At 40.4% G+C, this 22,306-nt stretch overlaps 1 protein-coding gene across 2 annotated transcripts in view; it reads left to right on the forward strand.

The window, feature by feature from the left end:
• Positions 1-22,306, forward strand: part of jade2 (jade family PHD finger 2) — a 162,030-nt gene that overhangs the window by 44,733 nt on the left and 94,991 nt on the right. For both annotated transcript variants that reach the window (XM_034890936.1, XM_034890937.1), the window contains exon 4: positions 1,193-1,350. In XM_034890936.1, the coding sequence (XP_034746827.1) occupies positions 1,193-1,350 (158 nt within the window). The remainder of the gene's footprint in view (positions 1-1,192; positions 1,351-22,306) is intronic.

Genomic DNA, 22,306 nt, shown 5'->3' on the forward strand with positions numbered 1-22,306 from the left:
TGCACGTGTGTCTGACGTCTGTTAGATGTGTGTGTGTGTGTGTGTGTGTGTGTGTTCACATTATGTGTGAAAATTATTGTGTCTGCTTGAATACACACACTCCCTCAGGTCGTTAAAACACTGCATCACACACAAGCACACCTTGTTCTTTTTAATACAATCCTCCTACATACACATTCTTTTAATCATTTATGTTAGTTAGCGTTAACCTGTGAAGGTCTCCAGGTTAATATCAACAATTCGGTTAATGGTTACCGTGGCCACAGCACTTATTAGTCCTTTCCTCTCCTCATCCTCATCCTCCTTCCTCTTCATTCTCAACTCTATACGTTCTTTGTCAGTAGGTTATTCTCTTTTGTCTTAAATGTCTCCTCACTCGCATCTTTCTTGCATCATGGTACTCCCAATGTAAGACGGGAGCAAGATATGTAATGACAAGATGTAAGTGAGGGAAATGAGGAGACAACCTACTGAAATGAGACATCCTTCCCGCTCAGCAGTGGTAGAGCGGTTGCCTGCCAATCAGAAGGTTGGTGGTTCGATCCCTGGCCCCGCAGTCCCATGACGAAGGTGGCACCTTGTACAGCCACATTGTAGGAATGGTTCTAGAAAAATTGTAATATGTAAAAACAGTCCATTTACATTTAAAGCAAGGCAATGAGGGGAAAAAGTTACTTTGCACCCAAAAGGAACACCATAAATTTACAAAATGGTCAGAAAAACTGCAGCAGAAAATCACTCAAAGATCCACAGGGGATTAAAAACACTACTGAGGCAATGATTTAACCAAGCCAAAGATATGGATCAAGTCAACACTGCAAAATGAGGGATTAAGGCTTTGCTAGACAAATGATACTCAATGTTGTTCTGCATCTGTTTTCCATATTCTTCAATCTTACACTGACATTCAGTGTCAGAAAGCAGTTGAGGCCACAGTAGATTGAATGTTTAAGCTGAACTATGGAATCATACATGGGCACGACAGTTTTAGAATTAGTAATGACTTCATCATGAGCAATCTGAGCCTACAGACTGTAAGGATCATCTTCACCTCAATCTCAACTTCTGAAGACATGCAGATGCAGAATTTTGCCCTGTGCACACCCCTAAAGGAGTGTATGCATCTTCACTGTTTTTGACCATTTAAACAAACTTTTCTGTCTTCTTCTCTTCTGTTTTTCTCTCCGTGCAGGTATTTCGTACCGACTTCATCACGGCCATGAAGCTGCCAGACTCGGCCCAGCTCGGCCCGGACGACTTCTACGTGCTCTCGGACCCTTGGAGACAAGAGTGGGAGAAGGGAGTGCAGGTCCCTGCAAGCCTGGAGGCCATTCCAGAGCCTGTGGTCAGGTACGACAGAGATAGCCATCAAGTAAATAAGGATAGCAAATAAAGTGTTGTGATCTGTTTTAATAGTGATTCACTACTACCCAACCTTTGGCAGCAGAGACATGATTACCATCTGAACACACTGGCAGAGTTCCCACTGTCACAAAGACCATGGGGGGGTTATGAGATAATGGGGTTTTGGAAAATTTCCAAATGCTCAATTAACTTCTGGAAACTTGTGAAATTTGAGTTCATGCAACCCTGAAAGTTTAACTTGACATTCAAGTGGCAAAATTTCATTCATTGGCAAAATGAGTATGCTTAAACACCAAAAGGACTAGTTTTTGCTGAGACAAAATTATGGACCTTTTCTTGTTGTACATCAATCAATATTTTGTTAATGTTTAGAAAAGATTTGGCATTGATTTAATAAAGTGTAGGAACCCTTTAAACAATTAAGTTGCCTGCAATTACACTTATTGGCATTATATATTAGTGAATGGAATACATGCACCTGAATGCTGAAAGGACACAAACAGATCGTTCTACTCTCTAAGTGATTTATACACACACACAAAACCACACACACAAACACACACACACACACACACACACAGAAACACACACACACAGAAACACACAGAGAAACACAGAAGCAAGCTGGTAGGCAGATGTTTGCAGGCATGCACTTCGACCCACTTATATTCACTCATACTGTAGATTAGTCTGGGCACGCTCTTACTCTCTCCCCCACTCTCTCTCACCCCAGTAGGTTGTTGTGGTGCTCTAGTACTACTGCAGCTGCTTCACATACCCATGTGGTTTGTTTGGCGTTCTAGGAACTAATGAAAATGCTCAGACTGCCTGGTAATGCCTGTTAGACAGACATGTCATACTGGGGGCCACACACACACACACACACATACACACACACACAAGCGCACACACACAAGCGCACACAGACAAAGACAATTATGATGATTATCATGAGAGATTCGGTCAAATGTTATGTATCCATGAACATTTTTTTTACCTGCTTGAAAAAAAAAAAGATTCAGAGGACGCTCACTCAACAAAGTAAGACAAGTAAACGAGAAGTAAAAACTTCTTTAACTAAAATGTCATAGCAAAGTGAAATTTGATTGCAACTCGTTGAAATTGAAAGGCGGAGTAATACTGTGGTAAATGTTTTCCACCTCTTTACTCTGTTAGAAGGAAAGTTTAATGCCTTTGTTCCACTATTTCATTCATTTTGTTCTGTTTGTTGACCTTTCCCCCAATCCATTCAAGAACTAAAGTGAAAAAGAGTCACTGTGTTGCAGCAAGTTAAAAATCTATTAAATATGTTCATTCAGTCAGTCCATTGTAAATAAGATTAAAATCAAATTTCTTATGTTTTGTTTTAAGGGTCATAACAGCGGCAAAAAAAGGGGCTGGTTGGTGGTTGAGTTGTAAAAACTTAAAACTGTTTTGCCATGCTTAATAGAAGCTCTGACTGGGCAATTGAAAAAGAGACACCTATCTGATCCAATAACATAAAATAAGCACTTTAAAATAAAACAAACAAAACGTTAATCAAATCTAGTTTTGCCAAATGAAATGGCATTCGTATTGAGGAAACAAGAGAACCTGAATGCATCTTTGACTATCAAGTGAGTATTTAGTTTTACTAAAGAGGAATCAAGTTTCCGTAATAGAAAAACAAAAACATTTGCAGTTCAACAACGACAGAAGAATAAATGACTTCCTTAGAGTGTTAAGGAGGTCAGAAGACAAAGGATATAAATAATAGAGATGAAAATAAAAAAGAAATCTGGATCATCCCTATGATTCTCAGATTTGAAAGGATACATTTGTCGCCCTTAATGTTTACATTGTCTAATAGCGTAACATCTCAGCAGACACACATCTGTGACACACACACACACACACACAAACATTAACAGCTAACAGATTAAAGAGAGCAGAAGGCAGAGAGAGATGGATGGGCAGATTGAGAGTGAGAGAGCAATGGCAGAGATAGATAAGATAGATGATGAATGGGGGCTAATATATTATCTTACATGCGATAGGTTGATGAAGTGATATACAGTGATGCTGAAATGGAGTGATGATGGATAGATTGGGAGATAGAGGAGTGAGGGATGAGTGTAAGTGTGACTGAGCTGATGGTCTCTGTCAGTCTTTGACATCGATTTGTCTATCTTTTTCCTGTTTTTTGTCATCTTGAAGCCACTGCTTCTCTCTCTCTCTCTCTCTCCTTCTGCCTCCTTCTTTTCCGTTCCTCATTCTGTACCTTCGATACGTTTGGTCTAAAATCTCCAGCAATGCTTGGGACTTCCTTGGTTTTACCCATATGAGCCCCTGTGGTCAGGCAGAATTAGTGGCAGGAAACCTTATTCCCACACAGGAAGTGATGGCTTTTGAGAATTCAGAATTAAGTAAAAAACAAACTGTCTATAAGCAAGCAATGAGCTTAACAAGGGAGAAGAATACATATACAAAGCTCTCTTGATTCAGTTTATACATTAAGCACAAATCAGTGCTTCAGAATAAATAAAAAACACTAACAAAACTGCCCGGTTTAAAAACATTTTCGTTTGTAAATAGTGTTGAAAGCACAGGACTTCCGGGGGCGCTGCACTGTGGCTGCCCTGCTGCTTCTCGCGGCTGGTACTGTAGTATGTGATGTACAGTATGTTCTACATGTTGGTCGGTGTCTGATTGAGGGACTATCTGTTTGTCTTATATGTCTGGTGTCTTGTCATTAAGTGCCTTGCCTAAAACCCAAATGCCCCACAGGGACAATGAAGTTATCTACAACAATGAGATGTTACAGGCAAAAAAGGTTAAAATTGATTGAACTTTTGCAATAGACAGGGGTAACAAATACAAAAGCGTTCAAAACAGCTGTTCTGACCCTGAATTGGCTTGACCTTTAAGCAAGGGGCTTAATTATTCCACAGTAGAGCTGATCCATTGTGTTATGAAAGGATGTTCAGATATTCGCTGTAAAAGTATAGATTGTCGAGCGGGGAACAAAAGAATTGTGGCAAGACTTTCAGTGCAGTGTTTTGGCATACAATGTGGTGGGCAGTGGATGGACATGGTTGGACTTGCTCTTTCCATAGCAAAACAATGTCTAACATTGGTGCAAAACATTTATGGAGAAGATTGATACCGCTGATGTGTGTTAATACAAGGCTACAGCCAGCAGCCGGTTAGATAGCTTAGCACAAAGACTGGAACTGGGGAAACAGATAGCATGGCTCTGCAGGGCTCCAGACTAACCTTTCCACTGGTATCACTGGGGCTACTAACTATTTTGGTTGGTCCCACCAGCACATGATTCTGTTTCAGGTTTTGTGTTTCTTACTGTTGTTGTGCAACTTCAAAGTTTTAAGCTTAAACTGTGTTGACCCGCATGGGTACTATGTTAGTCATTGTGTTTGAAAGTGTTACTTTTTCTTTTTTATTGGCTCAGTTGGGCTCTCATGCACGCGCTTTCATCATCAGTGGCATCTGAGTCAGAATGTCTCGTTGTCTCTGCCTACCCACCAGCCTCCTCTCTCTCCCTGCTAGCTTTCTACAATAATCAGCTACCCTGCTTCACTTTTGGAACACGGTAACCGCTGAATTGATTGTTTTGTAAAGTTCTATACTTTACATACGTGCATGTGCTTGGCTGCTTGTGCGTAGGTGGGTGCCGGTGGGGCCCCCAATGATAATGTTCATCATGCACTTGCACAAATACAACCAAGTGATATTTGGCACCTATACAAAAAAACTGTAGTAATCTGTAGCCCTGCTCTGTCAAATGGTGATACAACCTGCATACCAGGACCTCTACAGTTCATTAATCAATGTTATTTTTGATTTAAAGTGACATGGTGCTTCTTTGACTGCAGGGTGAAGATGACGCTGCTTTTACTCTGTCTGTTTAATTTGTTGCTTTATATTAAATAGATTTTACTAACCCAAAAATAAGAGTAAATTGAGGTAGCTCCTGTCGTCTTCCTCTCTTCGTTTATGTCATAATTCTTTTAGCTATTTATGTCATGATCCACCTCTCCTGTTCTTTTTTCTTCTTCTCTTGTCTATGTCTTCATCGCTACATCTCTCATTTTCCCTGGCTTCCCTCCTTCCACTCCCACCTTCCCCTCTTACTTTTGCTCTAGTTTAGCCAGAGGCGCAGACACATTTTTCTTTTTCTATTTTTTTAATGAATAATGACATCATCTCCAAAAAATGTTGGAGAGGAAAAGAGCTGCGGGCCCTGTCTGGCTTTGACAACACTCCTCTGCCACATTTCTCTCTCTCTCTCTCTCTCTCTCTCTCTCTCTCTCTCTCTCTTTTGGCTGCTGCGGCATGATTTTTGGTAAAACTGTTGTGGCAGATCATGAAGAGGTCATCATGGTTTGATGTTGTTTCTTTTGTGCCTCTCCTTACCAAACCACTGCAGGAGAGAATCAGGCATTAGAGGAAGATGAGGAAGATAAAGAGTCTTTATCGCTCCATTCCTCTCTGTCTCCCTGTCCTTTATGTTCTATGTTTGTCTATCTCTCTCTCCACCCACTGCGCCTCATCTCCTTTATAATTCTCCTTCTGACTTTCCTCTTGCTTGTCCCCCTCTCTGACCGTCCCTCCTCCCCTCTGTCTATTTTATTTTATCACAGACTTCCCCCCTCTTTTTCATCCCCCCCTCCATGGTTTTGTCGGGGCTGAGTGGAAGTAATTAGCCATTGCGTAACACTGGCTATGTACAGACAGTGAATAGGGTTTTGGCAACAGCTCGACAGCCTCGGTCCCCAATGACAACGCCGAGCTGTAGAGGGAAATAATTACACATACACATGAGAAGATCTGTGCCTTTTCACAAAATGAAAGAAATTAGATAGTTGTTATTTTATTTATTGCTTAATTTTTTTCCCCTCGGACTGGTGGCCGAGTCAGTGAATGTGAACCCGTTGTTTGTGGTTTGGCTGAACATGTTGGCTTTCTGGAAAGGCATGTAAAGCTGCAGCCCTGGGGAGTATCACATGGAGAGACTCCTTTCCAATGTGCTTTATGTACTGGACTAAAAGATTGATTTAGCAGATTTTTGTTGTTGTTAAATTGTACTTTCGACGGCTCATCTGCTTGGTTGGCATACAGGTTTTACAGACTTGTTCTATTTAAGTTATTGATTGATTTGTTCACAAATTCAAGAATCCATGTACTAATGACATGTAAAGTTTAAGCTCAGTTGAGATTGTAGGACAATGGCATAGTGGTCCCCAGTGGTGGAAGATCTGTAGGTCAGGTTTCTGGCAGCTGTAATCATATGCAAAACTTGGGTCAGGCAAGCATGGCTGCTATGTAAAACCTTCAGTCAACAAGCTTGATGCTATGAACACTGAGAGAGGATGTTGATACTGTAGATACTTGATAAGGCAACAAGGCCTTTTTTATTTTGAGAAGAGCTATCTGTTTCAGTTAAAAACTGCTTGGCTTGGTTTTATTCTCTCATTAATAACCTTCAAATTTGTCCAAATATTCACAAAAGGAGCAAGATGAAAACCAAAAGATCAGTCCAACATGGGGTCTAGTCAATGGTTTACATCATAGCAATTTGGCCAGATATTTTTGAAGATGTTTTTTGGTTTTAGCAACGCAAGCATAGAAAAAATATAGCAACTCGACTTACTGTAACACAACTGAAAGACAGGAGCTGGCCTGCTCCAAAGTCAAAGTAGACAATTAGCCTGCATGTGTTATGACAATCTGACAGCTGCCAAATACTGACACATTAAAACATTAGTCATGTCAGTTAGTACTGCTGAAAAAACATTCAATTTGTAGAGATTCTTTCTTATTTTTTATTTATGGACTTTGTTAGAGCTGTCGACTTGGCAGGTTAAGACTGGATACAAATTATAATTGCCCTGGATTTTGCCCAGTATAACTGATTGAGTTGGAATGGGCCTTTTTAAGAGAGGCAAAGCGCATATGTCAGGTTTGCATTCAGGTGCAGGTACAGAGAGGAAGTGCCGGCCAACATCATTTGAATTGACGGAATTCCTAGGGAACATCATACAGTATGTAAAACCATGGGTTGTTATTTTATTATACAGTTTCTGTTGATATATACAAATACATCTGTTCAAACACACACACACACACACACACACACACACTGACACACACTAGCACACACACTAGCACATGCACACACACTCCGTCAAATAAGTCAGAAGCGGTGGGTCAGAAGGTTAATCGCTACTAATGATTCAGTCTCACAGACACACACACACACACACACACACACACACCCACACACACAGATTGAATAGAGCTTGAGGACAGTAAGATAGAGAGATTGAGAGACAAGTACAAAGACAAATAGCTGCATAGTGAAGATGGTAGAGAGTCTAAATGTCAGGTATCGCAAAGGTTCAGCTGTATTTAAAGCTTAGAGAGTATATTTTGAAAGTAAATATGTTTAGCTACTGCTGGTAATTGTTCTCCACCAAGGCTCTTTTGTGAGTTTAACTATGTTTTTACATTTGCCTGAAACAGCTTTTTCTTAATTTCATTAAAATCATGGGACACAGGGAGCCACATGCTTAGCGTGTTAATGTGGTTTTAGAATAGAACAATATATTATCTTCATAATCAGTTTTTTTGTATTTGGAGAAGACATTATGTTACTTTTCATAACTAGGTTCTGACCTAAATAATGTCCTTCCTGATTATTTGTAATTATTAGTTTTAGCTAAAACAGCCTGCTTTACACTACAGTGGAGAAATCCAAGTCACGATATAATACAATGTATGTGTGCATGAATGTTTAAAAGACATGCAAGAAGGTATATTCCTTTACAGTCTCTCAAATTTTTTTTCCTTGGAGAAATTATCAAATTCTTTAAATTTTCCTGTCAAATTAGGAGTCAGGAACATTAAATTACATTGAATTTGGAATCCCTCAAAAAGTCTGATAAAGAGAAATGGCCAAGTCATGACAGAAGTGCATATAAAGTAAAAACACAAGGCAAACGTCAAGGGAAGGATGAAAAGAGTGGTTGATATGTGTATATATATATATATATATATATATATATATATATATATATACGTGTGTGTGTGTGTGTGTGTGTGTGTGTGTGTGTGTGTTCAGTTTCATGAGCGTGTCTTTTATGTACACACATCTCATCTACAGTTAGTGCGTCTGTTTGTATCGGTACGTCCACAATAACGTCTGTCTCATCATGTACAGGGTCAGTGTGTGCGCTTGAACTAATGGCTTCCACACATACTGCTAATGTTAGTTGGCAGTCTATTGTACTGTGGCTTTTGATACAAGTGGTAAGTTAGATGGATGAGTGAAGTACTAAGGCTTGGTTATGTGTTGAACCTGTTGCTCTGGAAATTTGCTGCCTTCATGGATGACCGGCAGACTGATTAGTCTGATATGTGATGGGGCGGATAGAGTTGATGAATGGAAGACTTTTTAGTATATGAATTAGGATGTACTGTCTGGCCACAACTCCAACTTGCAGAATACTGAAAATACTTACTGTACCTCAGACACTTTCTGAGAGAGATAAACACAGATCAAAAAGCTATTTAAAACAAATGCATCTCTAGAATCTGAAAAAATATGGGTTCGTATTGGTTTAGTTTGTCGTACATTTTTACAATACCTTTGGTCAAACTCTTGTTTGCGTCGAGTAAAGACCTTAATGGGAAACCCCTGTCTTCAATCTTTATTGGAAGTGTGTTAACTTTCCAGCATAACTGTGGTCCTACACACAAAGCTTGGCTGAAATTTCACTCTCAGAATTCAAAAAATAAAATAAAATGACTGAAAGTAGATTTAGTGCACTATATATTAAATATGAAGTTATTATGAACACAGATCTGGCTGAGCTGCTGACTGCTTTCCTAGATGTCTTACTAAATAGCCGAGTGACTGATGGGATACTTACTGACTTGATGACTTTATAAGTACAATCTGGATTCCTTGATGATGTGATTGGCAGCCAGAGATGAGCTGATGGCTTACTAACCAGAGCTGGATATATCCAGGATGGATGACTTACTGACCTGTTGATCGACAGACAGGACTACAACCAAAAGCCAAATTCAGCCACATTAACTCATCACCACATTGCTATGAGGGTTCAGTGGGTGTATTTTTTGACCACATGCTGATTTGGCTGCTTTTGGCAAGTATGGGCTAAGGAGCCAAATTGGACCCTTGCCCCTGTACTGTGTCTGGTAGGTTCTCACATGACAAAACTAATAACATGTTTTTGTTTTAGCTAAATTACATTTAATGTAATAAAATAAATAGCTTTTGATCTCCTTCCCGGGGAAGGGGCTTGATACGCTTCCCACTGTGGCTGGAGACAAACCATAATGGCAAATAAAGAAATATAATAATACATTTCTGGATGAGTTCATTGAGTCACTGGGCACATCTTTCAGCACAGTTAATGGAGACAACTGCTCTGACTGAACCATGCCTGGTTGATTGAGTCATTGACTGGCAGAGTCATGACTGATATAAATGCTTGCCACTTGGCCACTTGGCTGACTGGTTGCACCCCTGGCTGATTGACCTGTTTCTTGACTTAATGAAAATTGTAATGGAGTTAGGATCACCATGTATTCTTTGGCATTATCCAAGCACACTTTCTTTTTGCCTCTTCACCACTTGACTGGGTCAGTGAGGCTGTTGCTTACCACATTTCAGGCTCGCTGACTGGCTAACCGACCGCAGAGACCACTTGCCTGGGTGGCTTGCATGACGACTGCCTGGCAGAGCAGCCATTTCCCTGAGTGACTATATGCATGAGTAAAGGGTCAATGGGTGGTTGAATGAAAATAGGAAAAAAATTATCTACTCTCTTGTCACCACAGTGTGTGGCTGGGTCACCAGGAGCTTTATTAATTGCATAAAACACAAGCTCAGTTGTTTGCTGACTGACATCTGGCACTCTTTGTGAAGGTTCTACTTGTACTAATGGCCATTATCCAACCAAATAGCAGAATGACGGCTTGAGGGGTTAATCTTTGACCACATCTTTGATTGACTGTATTGACTGACTAACTGGCTTGTTGACTGGCTGGCTGACCTCACTGAAATGTCAGCGAAGTCAATACTGGCAGGCTGGCCCACTGAATGACAGGTTGCCTGCCTGGCTGGCAGGCTGACTTTCTGACCGCAGTGACGGAGCGTGGGCCAGAACTGAAATGGTTTTCCGGTTCCAGCGGGTGAATCTGACTCCAGCTAAACCCATTCAACTCCGGAGGCTTGCAGGCATAGACTGGCTTCAGCCTGGCGACTGGAACCTGGGAAATTTAAACATTTCACCTCCAAACAATAGTTTTAACCCTGCTGAGTTTTGTGTTGGAGCTGGCAAAGCAGCCAGCCAAAACCTAAATGTGTTGGCATGTGCCCATTCTACATTCCCCACCCAGAGATTAAATTGGCATTTTTAACCTTTATCTAGCAGGGTACTGTTATGAAGTGCCATTGACAACAACAAAAAAATAAAATAATTTGGAGGCTTGACCATAAAGCTTGTACAGGGAAGAAGGAGAGGAGAACTGGTCTAAGTTGATAAATGAATGTAGCTTTTCTTAAATTACATTGAAAAAAAATGTGTTTGTGTGTGTGTGTGTGTGTGTGTGTGTGTGTGTGTTTGTCTATAAAAGCAATTCCCTGGATCACAACCCAGCATGTGTGGCATGTGTGGCTGGTGGTGTTTACAACAGGCTACCCCCGGGCTCAATGTGGGTTGGTTTTGTGCGTATTTGTGTGTGTATGCATCTGTCTTTGTTGTTCCCCACATGGATGTCATGTGTGATGTGAGTAAACCCACAGTGCCATGTATAGGAGTCTGGACTGTGTGTGTTTAGGCACCTGCATTCGTGGATTCATCGCTTATGTATGCATGTTTTGTGGGTATCTGCATGTGTGTGTGATAGATGTGAGTTATCCCTCTGGTATTTTCCCGTAAACACTCAAACATCTCACATGGAAAATATCATCCACCTCTTGCCTTGCTCCATTACACTAACACACTCTCTCTCTCTTATTTAGACACACACAGAAACACATAGATTTACTCCACTTCACTGTCTTTCTTCATTTTAACGAAGCAGTTAGCATCCTCTCCTCTCCAACAGTAGTTTCTCTGTGGTAAGGCAGATCAAAGCCCTTTGCCTTCTGCACTGTGGGTTCAGTAACATCTGGAGCACGCCGTCCGCCTTTAACCAAACTACCAATCTGCCATCTGCCAGCCTTGACTTTATTTGTGCGTGTGTGTGTGTGTGTCTGTGTGAGAAACGGAATCAGACACAGGTTAAGATAGGAGGAAGATGGTGGAGTTCCCCTTTTTTTTCCACTGATCTTGTGTGTGTGTGTGTGTGTGTACGTTTGTGTGCCTACTCAATTTGACTAACACTGTTACATTTAATGAGTCAACCTGCAACTGACCATTGTCAGTGTCTTCTTCTTCCTTTTCCCCTCTCTGGCTGCCTTGCTCAAATACAGTTTAGCATGGTTGATAGGGGTTTATGCATGAGCCTCCTTGTTTATCAGTACCAGTTTCTTACGTTACTGTCCAACCTTCCTGTCACTGGTGCACCCTCGCTGGCCATTTGAACCTATCCGCCTCCAGAAGAGTAAACACAGTTTTCTGCTGCTTTGTTTCCCAGCGGAGCCCAGAGGCCCAGGCCTCACATACAATCTTCTCCTTGGATTAAGATGGATGGATGATTAGATAGATAAAGGTACTCTAGATAACCAGACAGATGGATAGATGGAGCTTGATGGACAAATAAGACATTTTCTCTTTTTGAGCAATGACAAAAAGTGCATCTAATAACATCACTTCCTTGCCATTCATCTAAGTGGCAAATACTTCAGGAGAGAAAGTAAACTCTGCATAAATCTCTCCAACAAACAGCTGATTTTAATTTTGACAGTGGACACACTGTACAGCATAAAGGAAGGTTTGTCAATGTTTCTCTGATAAATATTGTTCAAATGCATTCAGGGTTTTCCTGCAGGTGTTTTTCCTTTAGTCAAAAGTGACATACAAGCCTAAACATTTCAGTCTTAATAAGCAGCTAATCTTTGGATTTGGCACAATTGAACAACAAAAAAAGCAGCAGGCGCCAGTACCAGAATTTGGTTACTTGTTAAGCAGAAGAATGTGCAGCATATGTCTTTTGAATGTTGGTTTTGGAAAAATGGAATCCTCACTCCTGTTAGGCTAAAAAGAAACATCTGTGATGTAAGTGTCAACTCTGTTGCATGATACAGTTTGATACTTTCCTGATCACTACTTATTCTCAAAAGATCAACCCACAATTAAAGCTTCTCTAGGGAAGTGGTAGGACAAAATGTAAATATGTAAAAAGTGATTACCTAAATTAAAGATATTGAAAGTTCCAAAAGCCTGGCAGGATGTATTAAGTTATTTATTCAAACAGTCAATCACTACAAATATATCCGCATATAGTAAAGATGGTAACTGGGGGTTGGTGTGTAGGCTTAATGTAAAGGATTGCATTTATATTTTTCATTGACTTGTTTCAATACGTATTTGAAGGACAGTTAAAGGTCTTGGTTTACTTTGGCAAAGCTATTGCACAAATTATCAATTTAAATAGCAATGCAATAAATTTGAACTAATGTGAAGTGCTATCTGCCTTTTCTCTCGTTTCACTCTTATCTAACAGTAGTCAGTGTTGAAGGGGGAGAAAGATGACCTTCTGACTCACTTACTGTCTCTCTCTCTTGTTTCATTGCAACAAGCTTAAACAAAAACAAGGAAATGACGAAGTAATGGAGAGATTGAGGGAGAGAGACTACAAGGGAATTGAATGAGGGACAGAAGAATAGGCAAAATGGAGGGATAGAGACACTGCGGGGAGGAGGGATGCTGATGGGTGAGGAACTGAGGGAATAAGTAAACAAACAGGTAGGTGAGGCGGTTGAGTGGAGCGATACAACAACTGTAGATCTGCTGGGAATGACGAAGAGGGAAAGAGAGAGATGAACACACAACAAAGCTTTGCCACCACTTTATCAAATACCAGTTATACACTAATTTGTCTCTCCTCTCCTCCCCCTTGTGTTGCCTATCCGCTGTTGTGAATGTGGTTCAATCGAAGCTTTCAGGCAAAAATATAAAGCAAGTGGGAATGTACCTCAAAGGAACAGACTTAAAGCGATGTTCCCTGTTAATGCAAAGACAAAATTGAAACAAAGCTCATTAAAAAAACACCCAGAGGTAGGCGAAGATGATTTTTAAGGCTCAACCAAAAGTACATTTGCATTTTCCACTGCAACAAGGCATGATGTCTGTCTCTCATGGGCAGGCCAAATTATCTGGGCGGGCAAATTAGAGAAAGGGGAGGTAATCTTTCCTCTTACGGTGTCATAAAGGGGAGATTCCAGATTGGCCCATCTGAGCTAACATTTTCTCAAAGGCAGAGCAGAATACCCATGGCTTGGTTTACAACGCATATTAAAGGTCCCATGGCATTAAAAAAATATGAGTTCCCCCAGTCTGCCTATGCTCCCCCAGTGGCTAGGAATGGTGATAGGTGTAAACCGAGCCCTGGGTATCTTGCTCTGCCTTTGAGAAAAGGAAAGCTCTGGAAGATTTGGACTCTGGCTCCAGCAAGACAATGTTCAATTTAGAAAGGGAAATTAGATCATGTTTGGTATATTTGGTGGAAAAACAAATCAAATTGAATAGTTTCTGAATTTTTTCCCTTGGCACTTTAACTACTTTTACAAGCAAACAAGTAGTTGGTAGAGTGGAGAAACATACCAAAACCAGCCAAGCATTTGGCCACACCTGTGGCCTGTTTTTCTCTTAGTTTCCAATAAGAAGGTAGTGTTTGTGGGTTGGTGTGCGACAGGGCTCTGCATATTTTTAGCAGGTGCTGTCGTCTGGAGGACTGGTGGTGGTGGTGGGCTGCCTTTGAAGTGCTGGTGGGCTTACTGGAAGTGTGTCAGACAGGAATGGAATGCAGGAAGAGGCTGGAAGTCTGCATATGCGTGTGTAAGATGTATGGAGACAGGGCTTGGGTAGCCCCTCACTCTTGATGTGTACATATGTGTAGTATGTGTGTTTGGACATGACTATAGTGTGTGTGTGCACTGCCCATGGCCTCATTGCTTCAATCCGTTATTTCACCCCGCCTTGTCTCAGTTTCAAAGCCAACAGGGGTTTCCCACATTGTCTCTGGAAATAAAGCTGACACTGCGCTATGCTGATGTAGAACAATGTTGACAGGATATAAAGAAAAACATTTTGTTGTAAACACAGCTAGGTATTTTGTAACCCTTGAATAAATGGGAAACAACGAAAGTAAGTAAAGTATATTACAGGTTTCCATGTACAAATTCAAGAAAAAACCAACCCGTTCTCACTCCCAACTCGTAAAATACTGACGCCTGGTCGGTGGCTATACATATATTTAATAAGTAGCAGCAATACAGGTCCGCTGCCCTCTTTATTTTTATTTCTTTATTTGGTCTGTGGAACTATTAATCTTTGTCACGTTACATCCACAGTCTGCTGCTGGTTTTGTGTGTGTGTGTGTGTGTGTGTGTGTGTGTGTTGGTGTGTGTTTGTGTGGGTGTGTATAAAAGGAGGCCGACCCACTCAACACTAAGGCTGAACGATTAATAATATTTGCAATAATATCGCGATATGTTAAAATGTTATTCCCTAATTGCAAAGACTCCAAATGGTCACATGACTCGCAAGAGCAAATCAGTGTGCACTCCACAGAGAAAGCATCAATTTGGCACACTAACACTAAACCGTACCCTGAGCAGAGTTCTGTCATTCAAACAACTCTGAGTTGTACTTTAAAATGTTTACAGCCATTTAAAATGAGGTTTTTGTTTGGGCTTGAGTCCATACATGCAGTCAATGGATACAGCCACGGAGATCTGAAATCTCGGTTAGCAATGGTTAATTCTGATTGGCGTTTGGCTCCAGTTAGCTTCCTCCTTTATAAAGACATGGAGTGGAGGATACTTCCCCAGAGAGGGGTAACAACAAGACTCTGACAAATCACGTTTGGGGGGCTTTTACAGCAACGTGGCCGTGCTGTTAAAACTGTTTTATTAGTACAGTTAATCCCATTGCAAGACCACCAGCAGCATGCTACTACTAATGTAACAATAGCCTTTATTAGCAAGTGCAATGTTGACACTGTCATGCACGCAGCATGCAACTTCATGGGGGGGAGGAGCTGAAGGGGAGCTCCTTAGTGTGCGCTGTTAAAAAATACACTGTGTGTGTGTTTGTGTGTGTGCATAATATATACACACTCACACACTATATTTTTACATATGTAATTGTCTAGTAAAGTTCAAAGATAGTGTTTGAGAAGTGCCATCCACATGTTAAGATATGTTTATTACAGTAAATAATAACGTAAATACTAGTGTGGGGTAAAGCCACATATTTGTTTTTATATTTCTGCAATCTGCACTTTAATTTGTGTGACTTGTTTCTGACTTTTGTATGAATGTTTACACCAGGCTTGGTCCTTGCTCATTATACTACTGTGATTGAAGTAGTTCAATAAAAGATGTCATTCATATAAATTCATGCATCACCTAGTTTCATCATTACATACAGTCCTGGCCTCCAGGAAGTAACAGTTTGTTTAATATACATGTAATCTAGTGTTGTTCAAACTATATAATGATTTATTGCTTGTCTTTGTTGAATAATACAGAAGACCAAGAGCTTAAAAATAATCACATATTAAATCGCAATCCCATTATTGGTGAAATAAATTACAAATAGAGTATTTTACAAAATTGTTCAGCCCTACTCAACACCTACTGTAAACCACTGTAAGGAAGTTACCTTGACCATTGACTTGGCTCTCAGCGTCAGATACCAAAGCAAAAATCGCCCTTTAGCGACTATCTGGAACGTACTGGGCAGAGCAGCAGCTTGAACGCGGCGCTGCAAGAAGACGTAGTATCAAGAGCGACAATGGTAGAAAGTAGTATGAAAGATCAGCGTAAGGAGGTTGGTTAGGGTGGTGGAAACAACACAGGACTTTCACCCAAAAGACCGGCGTTCATGTTCGTGTGGAGAACATACATTTTGTAACCCCACCCACAATCTTTTTCTATATCAACCTGTCCCGTTCTTGTGCCGCATGTCAGTTAAACGTACATCCCGACCCAGGGCATCAAAAAGTGACGCCAAGAGTCCCGACCCAAAGTGTCCGAAAGTGACGCCAAGAGTGCCGACCAATGGCTTCTAAATATAAGGCTAAAGGAGACTTTTTGCGTCAACATCAAACGGCAAAGGCACCTGACCAAGTGACGCTTTTTGACGTGATGGGATTGAGAATGTGTTGTAAAAACATGAATTCAGAAAAAAACAGCAAAAGTCATTTCTACTGTCCCTCCAGAGGAAAATAGTTTTACAGTCACAGGAAGAAAAGGGGGAGTGACAATATCAAACGCACCACAACAAATAATATCAGCCCCATTTAAAACTTAGTATTTAAACATTCTGGGCTCCCCTGGGCCTGTTAAAAAAGAAAAGACAAAAATAATGAGTGATGTGTTAATAGTCATACTACTAAAATGCATTCAGCTGTGGCCCCCTGTGGTTCAGATTAGGATCAGCTTCCTTGAAATTTGAAGCATCACAGGAGAAGAGTCACAACAGTTGAAGGCATCAAAAGAATCAAAGCTTCTGCAGATTATTAACAGATCGTTCCTCATCTTTCCTCAGTTTGGTCGGGTTGACACTTTTTTCTCTGGAGCATTGAGTTTTTCTCAGAATCCAAGCCAATTATTGGACTGTTGAGCATAACAGTCTATTGAAATGGCATTTCTTTCAGCTGTAACATAGTGTTCCCAAACCCTCACAGTAGGTGGAAAGACAAACGTGTGTTGTACCCAACTTAGAAACCTTCTAATATTTTATAACACTGAGTAGGAATGGGGTAGTTACAGATTTTAAGGGTATACCACGGTTTGAAAAAGTCAGTTTCAAATCCACAAAAATTTTCTGTCATACGGTTTCTAAGGCATGCGCTGTTTTTGATGAGTTTTCAAGGACAGAAAGTGCTGTATAGAAATCCCTCTCCTTGCCAGTTTGCAGTGTGTTTAAAGATTAAATACATTGGACCTTATTTTAACCACCTAAGCGTACGGCGTGAAGCGCATGGCGCTGGTGTGTTTAGGACGTGTCCAAATCCTTTTTTGCTAGTTTGACAACAGAAAAAGGGTCAGTGCGCCGGGTATATGGTCCAACAGGGTTGTACTTACGGTAGGGTTCCACACAGCAAATCACCACGCATGTTTTGGAAAAACTTTACCTTGGGGCCTTGGTTGCGAAAACAGCAGGCTGCCTGGCTAGGCTACAATGAAATCCAATGTCCAAACATGCTAGCTATTAGCTTGTTGGCTAGCTGAAACGTTTGGGTGTTTAAACTAACATATACACTGGTCTATTCAGTGGTGTATGTGCCATGACTAAGTTTGTTTGTCATATAAATTACAGTTTGTGTTGATAAAACTACCAGTGATCAAGATAGCAATAACACACCTGAACACACCTCCCTGTAAGACCAGCCAAAAAGATGGGCACATATAGCAAAGGGGAGATTTTGAATTGTGGTCTATCGTATGACAATAAGGTTAAAGAAGTTTGTGAATGTAATTGTAATATCAAACCAATCTCTCTTTACCTGCGCTAACTGTGACTAGATTACTGAATTTGAAAGAGCAATTTTACTGTTAAAGGAAAATGTATTAGGATCAGAGAAACTCATGATGTAACTAAGACTGATCAGGAGTTATTACGACAGAGTTTTAGTCTTCGTCATCAACACCGCTAAAAGTTGTTGGGGAATTAACTTGAATTTCTTATTTCCAGTCAGAAATATCTGTTTTATAAAGGAAAGTAGTATGTTGAGATTGGCAAAATGTTCTTTTTTGAGTGATTTCTGCTCTGGTACTACCTCCAACCCACCTTCAAACTTTATCCATACGCATCCCACATTTAACTGACAGTTTAATCAACCCCCCCTCTTATCTTTTACTGCAAGCCAGGTGTGTGTTTGCGTGCGTGCGTGAGTAGCAGCTGCAAAGAAAGAGTTACAAAAACAAAACTGCTACTAGTCAGCCTTTCACACATCTGGCTGCGACTACACAGTGGTCTCCTATTCGATTAATAGGTGGAAGAGGGTAAGGAGGAACAGACTTCAAAATAGATGGCATTTAAAGGACTAATAAAAGCCTCAATGTTTTTTAACAGATTTATTTTTGACCTGTGATTGTTCATCAGTAGGGTAGCACAGCAGTATTTCGATTGTAATCTTTTCATAATACTAAAAGCCCATTGAGTTTCACTCAGCTTGGCATTATGTTTATGTTTGCTGATATCTGGTTAGTAGGGGGTGGTTATATATATATTTTTTATTTTGTTTTGCCTACACCAATAAAATAATGAGTGACATATCCATCCCAAGTCACTTTTTGTCGACAAGGCAGTGGTGAACTGGGAGCAGGAACATTTTCTTAATTGATCAAAGAAACGTATTTATTCAACTTATTTCTTGTACAGCTGTGTGAATCTAAGCCACGTTTAGGGAATGTAGTGAGATAGCTAACAAGGTATTTTAGGGAGAGTTCAGTCTTATTTAATACAACAGTGCTGTAACCAATTAACTGGAAATATAACTAATTCATTTGAAAGAAAATGAGCACAACTTTTTGTCCCTGATTTCCTGTGACATTTGCCTCAATGGTACTCAATGTAAGGGTCAGTAAAGGCTACCATACATTTTGGCAAGGGCATTGTTTGTTTCCGATAATGAGACTAATCAAAATTAATATGCTAATGATTTACTGATGTTGAAAGTGCTACACTTAGCCCTAGAATATACCAGTTTGCAGGCTCTGCAGTGAAGCAGCTCTCAGGATCGGGCTGCTGGAGGAGCACAGGCAGAAATTAGGTCTATTAACTCTTGTTTCTGGGAGATAGAAGAGCAGACATGGAAAGAGGTGGGAGTAAGTGCTCTCACTTTTTGTCTGTTTAAATCATCCCTCTCTCTCTCTCTCTCTCTCTCTCTCTCTCTCTCTCCATATTTCTTGAAATGTCCACATCTCTCGTCATCATGCTCTTTAGATTTTGTCTCTCACTGGATTAGTTGGCCTTAGATAACACTAGATACTGGCTCGGGTCAGGTTCAAGATGGGCTCATGTCAGATTGGCAGATTTGGAATTTGGCAGAAGGTTGTTGCCATCCTCAGTGTTGTGCAAGTTCGCACTTCACAAAAGCAAAATCCAGTTCACACTAGAGCCCGTCTGATATATCGGCGGGCCGATATTAGGCCTTTCCCAAACTATTTGTATCTGCATTTAAAATGGCTGATTTAAAAAAAGAAAAGAAAAGTATTAATATTATTTTACAACGTCCCTGTTGGTAATACTGATTATTTTTTGTTATTGTGTTTTGTTTAAAGGTATATGAGTTTCAGATCTTAAGTTTGTATTTTTATACATTTTATTTATCAGAACTTCAATATATTTTGATGTTTGTCTTTTCTGTTGTGACAGTTAAACAAATTATTATCATAGTATTTTAGTGAGAACTCATAACTACAAATAAATAATGTAAGGGAAATCTTTTTATTTTGATACGCATGTCTGGATTAAAAATAAATATATATGTACTGTATATTTGTATATTTGAACAATCTAAAATACATTACATCCATATGCAATAGTTGGACATTTCATTCCAAAAGCACTCTACTCTCCTGGGAAGGCTTTCTACACAATTTTGAAAACATTAAGCCACAAGAGCATCAGTGAGGTTGCACACTGATGATGGCGATAAGTACCTTGCTTAGAGTTGGCGTTTCGGTTCATCCGTTTTCTATGAGGTGATTTCAGGGTTCTGTGCAGGCCACTCATGCTCTTCCATATCAAACTGGGAAAACGATTTCTTTACGGACCTGCCTTAGTGTGCAGGGGAATTGTCTTGCTAATACAGAAAAGGGGTTGCCCCCAAACTGTACATATTAGGAAAAAAACATAAACAAACCAAAGGTACACAAAAGTAAATGGACACTCTCCCCTTCTCACGCTCTCGTAGACAAGCTGCCTCATAGCGTTTATAGGCAGACTGCTTGTGTGTCTATGTCTTTGTGTACTTCAATGTACACACTTGTCAGTTTGTGTGAGGGGTGTGGAAAGTCAAGCCTAGAGGTTATTTATCTGCTGATTATCACTGTGGTGTTAAAATGCAGTGCTCAGGATTCTTTGTCTCTGTCTTTCCTTCTTCAGTGTTTTTCTTCCACTTGTTAAGAGTGTTGACATTGAACCAGTTCAGGACAGTTTATTGCAGCTAATTGGTTGTATACTCTTTCCCAGAAACTATCTCACTCTCTCGCTCTTTCTCACTCACACACTTTCTTTCTTCTTGCTTGACAACATGACAGCAAAACCACATATCTCTCTCTCTATCTCTGTCTCTCTCTCTCTCTCTCTCTCTCTCTCTCTCTCTCTCTCTCGCTCGCTATCTATCTCAGCCACCAACTGGTTTGTGTTAATATTCATGACCTGTATATGTTTCACAGAACTGAAAACACTTGACTGTCTGCTCCCATCATTTTCCAGTGTGTGTGTTTGTGTGTGCGCGCGTGTGTGTGTGTGTGTGTGTGTGTGTGTGTGTGTGTGTGTGTGTGCGGGCCGTTAAAGGAGCCAGGGGAAAGCCAATTCTTCATTCTGTACTTATACCCGTTTCTCTTTCTTTTGTTTTTCTTATCCGCTTGTCTGCATTCAGGGCAGCACACTGAGCTTTGACAGGGAGAAGGAGGGAGTTAGGAGAGTCTTCTGGCTGTTCCTTTGAAATAGTAGATAGTTGTATTATACATCACAGATTTGATTAGATTAAATTAGATTAAATCAACCCTGTGGGGAAGTCGGGTCATTGTTAGAGCAGATAGCAGCCTGCAGCAGAACATAAAAATAAAAGCGTGCAAACAATAAGAGTGCAAAAGGATTGTGACCATAACACAAGCCACATCCTGCATAATAGGACTGAGCTCTGATAGCTAGTTCTGTTTTGGATTCAGATTTAGGTTGGTAAAATACCCAGTAGGGCTGCACGATTATGGCCAAAATGATAATGACGACCATTTTGATCAATATTGTGATGACTATTAATTATCACCATTATTTGTTGATTTTTATCCAAAAAATATTTTATTGTCACATATTGTCACTATTTATAACTGCTTTCACATCCATATTATGCGACATTCTTCTTATGTTGAAGTTTAAAATTATATAAGACATACAGCTGCATCACATGTAAAGGAAAATCTGCTATCTGAAATAAATAGCGTAGGGCTAGGGAGAGAGGGGGAGTGCGATGGACGCTACTCACAGAGAGACGGCTGACTCATTATGAACGAGTCCAGCACAGGTTGAATGGCGGGTCAGCGGAGTTACACACGTCGTGTGTATGAAATGTCTGTATTGTCACTGCGCTGCAATTTTATGAACTATGATATTCTGGCCATGGGTCACATCTCTCATCCAGGTCCAGCAGGCTCCGTCTCACACGCTTTTACTCAATGAACTGAAGTTAGTTGTATTCTATAACGTCTGTGTTTTTCGCCATGGCCGCCGCGATAGCAGTGTTACAAACGGAAGCACTGGTACAAATAAAGGTTTGCCTCTCATTCTTAACCATATACAGCTGTGTTAATAACAAAAAAAAACTGTAGACAAATGTCAGAAGTGTGAACCGGCGAGGAGAGATCTAACTCAGGCATGGCTTTACAGAAGAAATGGGTCATGTAAAATTAAATCATATTGATATAAACAACATTGCAGCGGATGCGACGACATTCAGTGCACCGGTGCGACCTAGAGGAAAAATATTACTCGCGCCCTAGAGC

This window comes from Etheostoma cragini, chromosome 13 (genome assembly GCF_013103735.1).
Source record: "Etheostoma cragini isolate CJK2018 chromosome 13, CSU_Ecrag_1.0, whole genome shotgun sequence".
NCBI lineage: Eukaryota > Metazoa > Chordata > Actinopteri > Perciformes > Percidae > Etheostoma > Etheostoma cragini.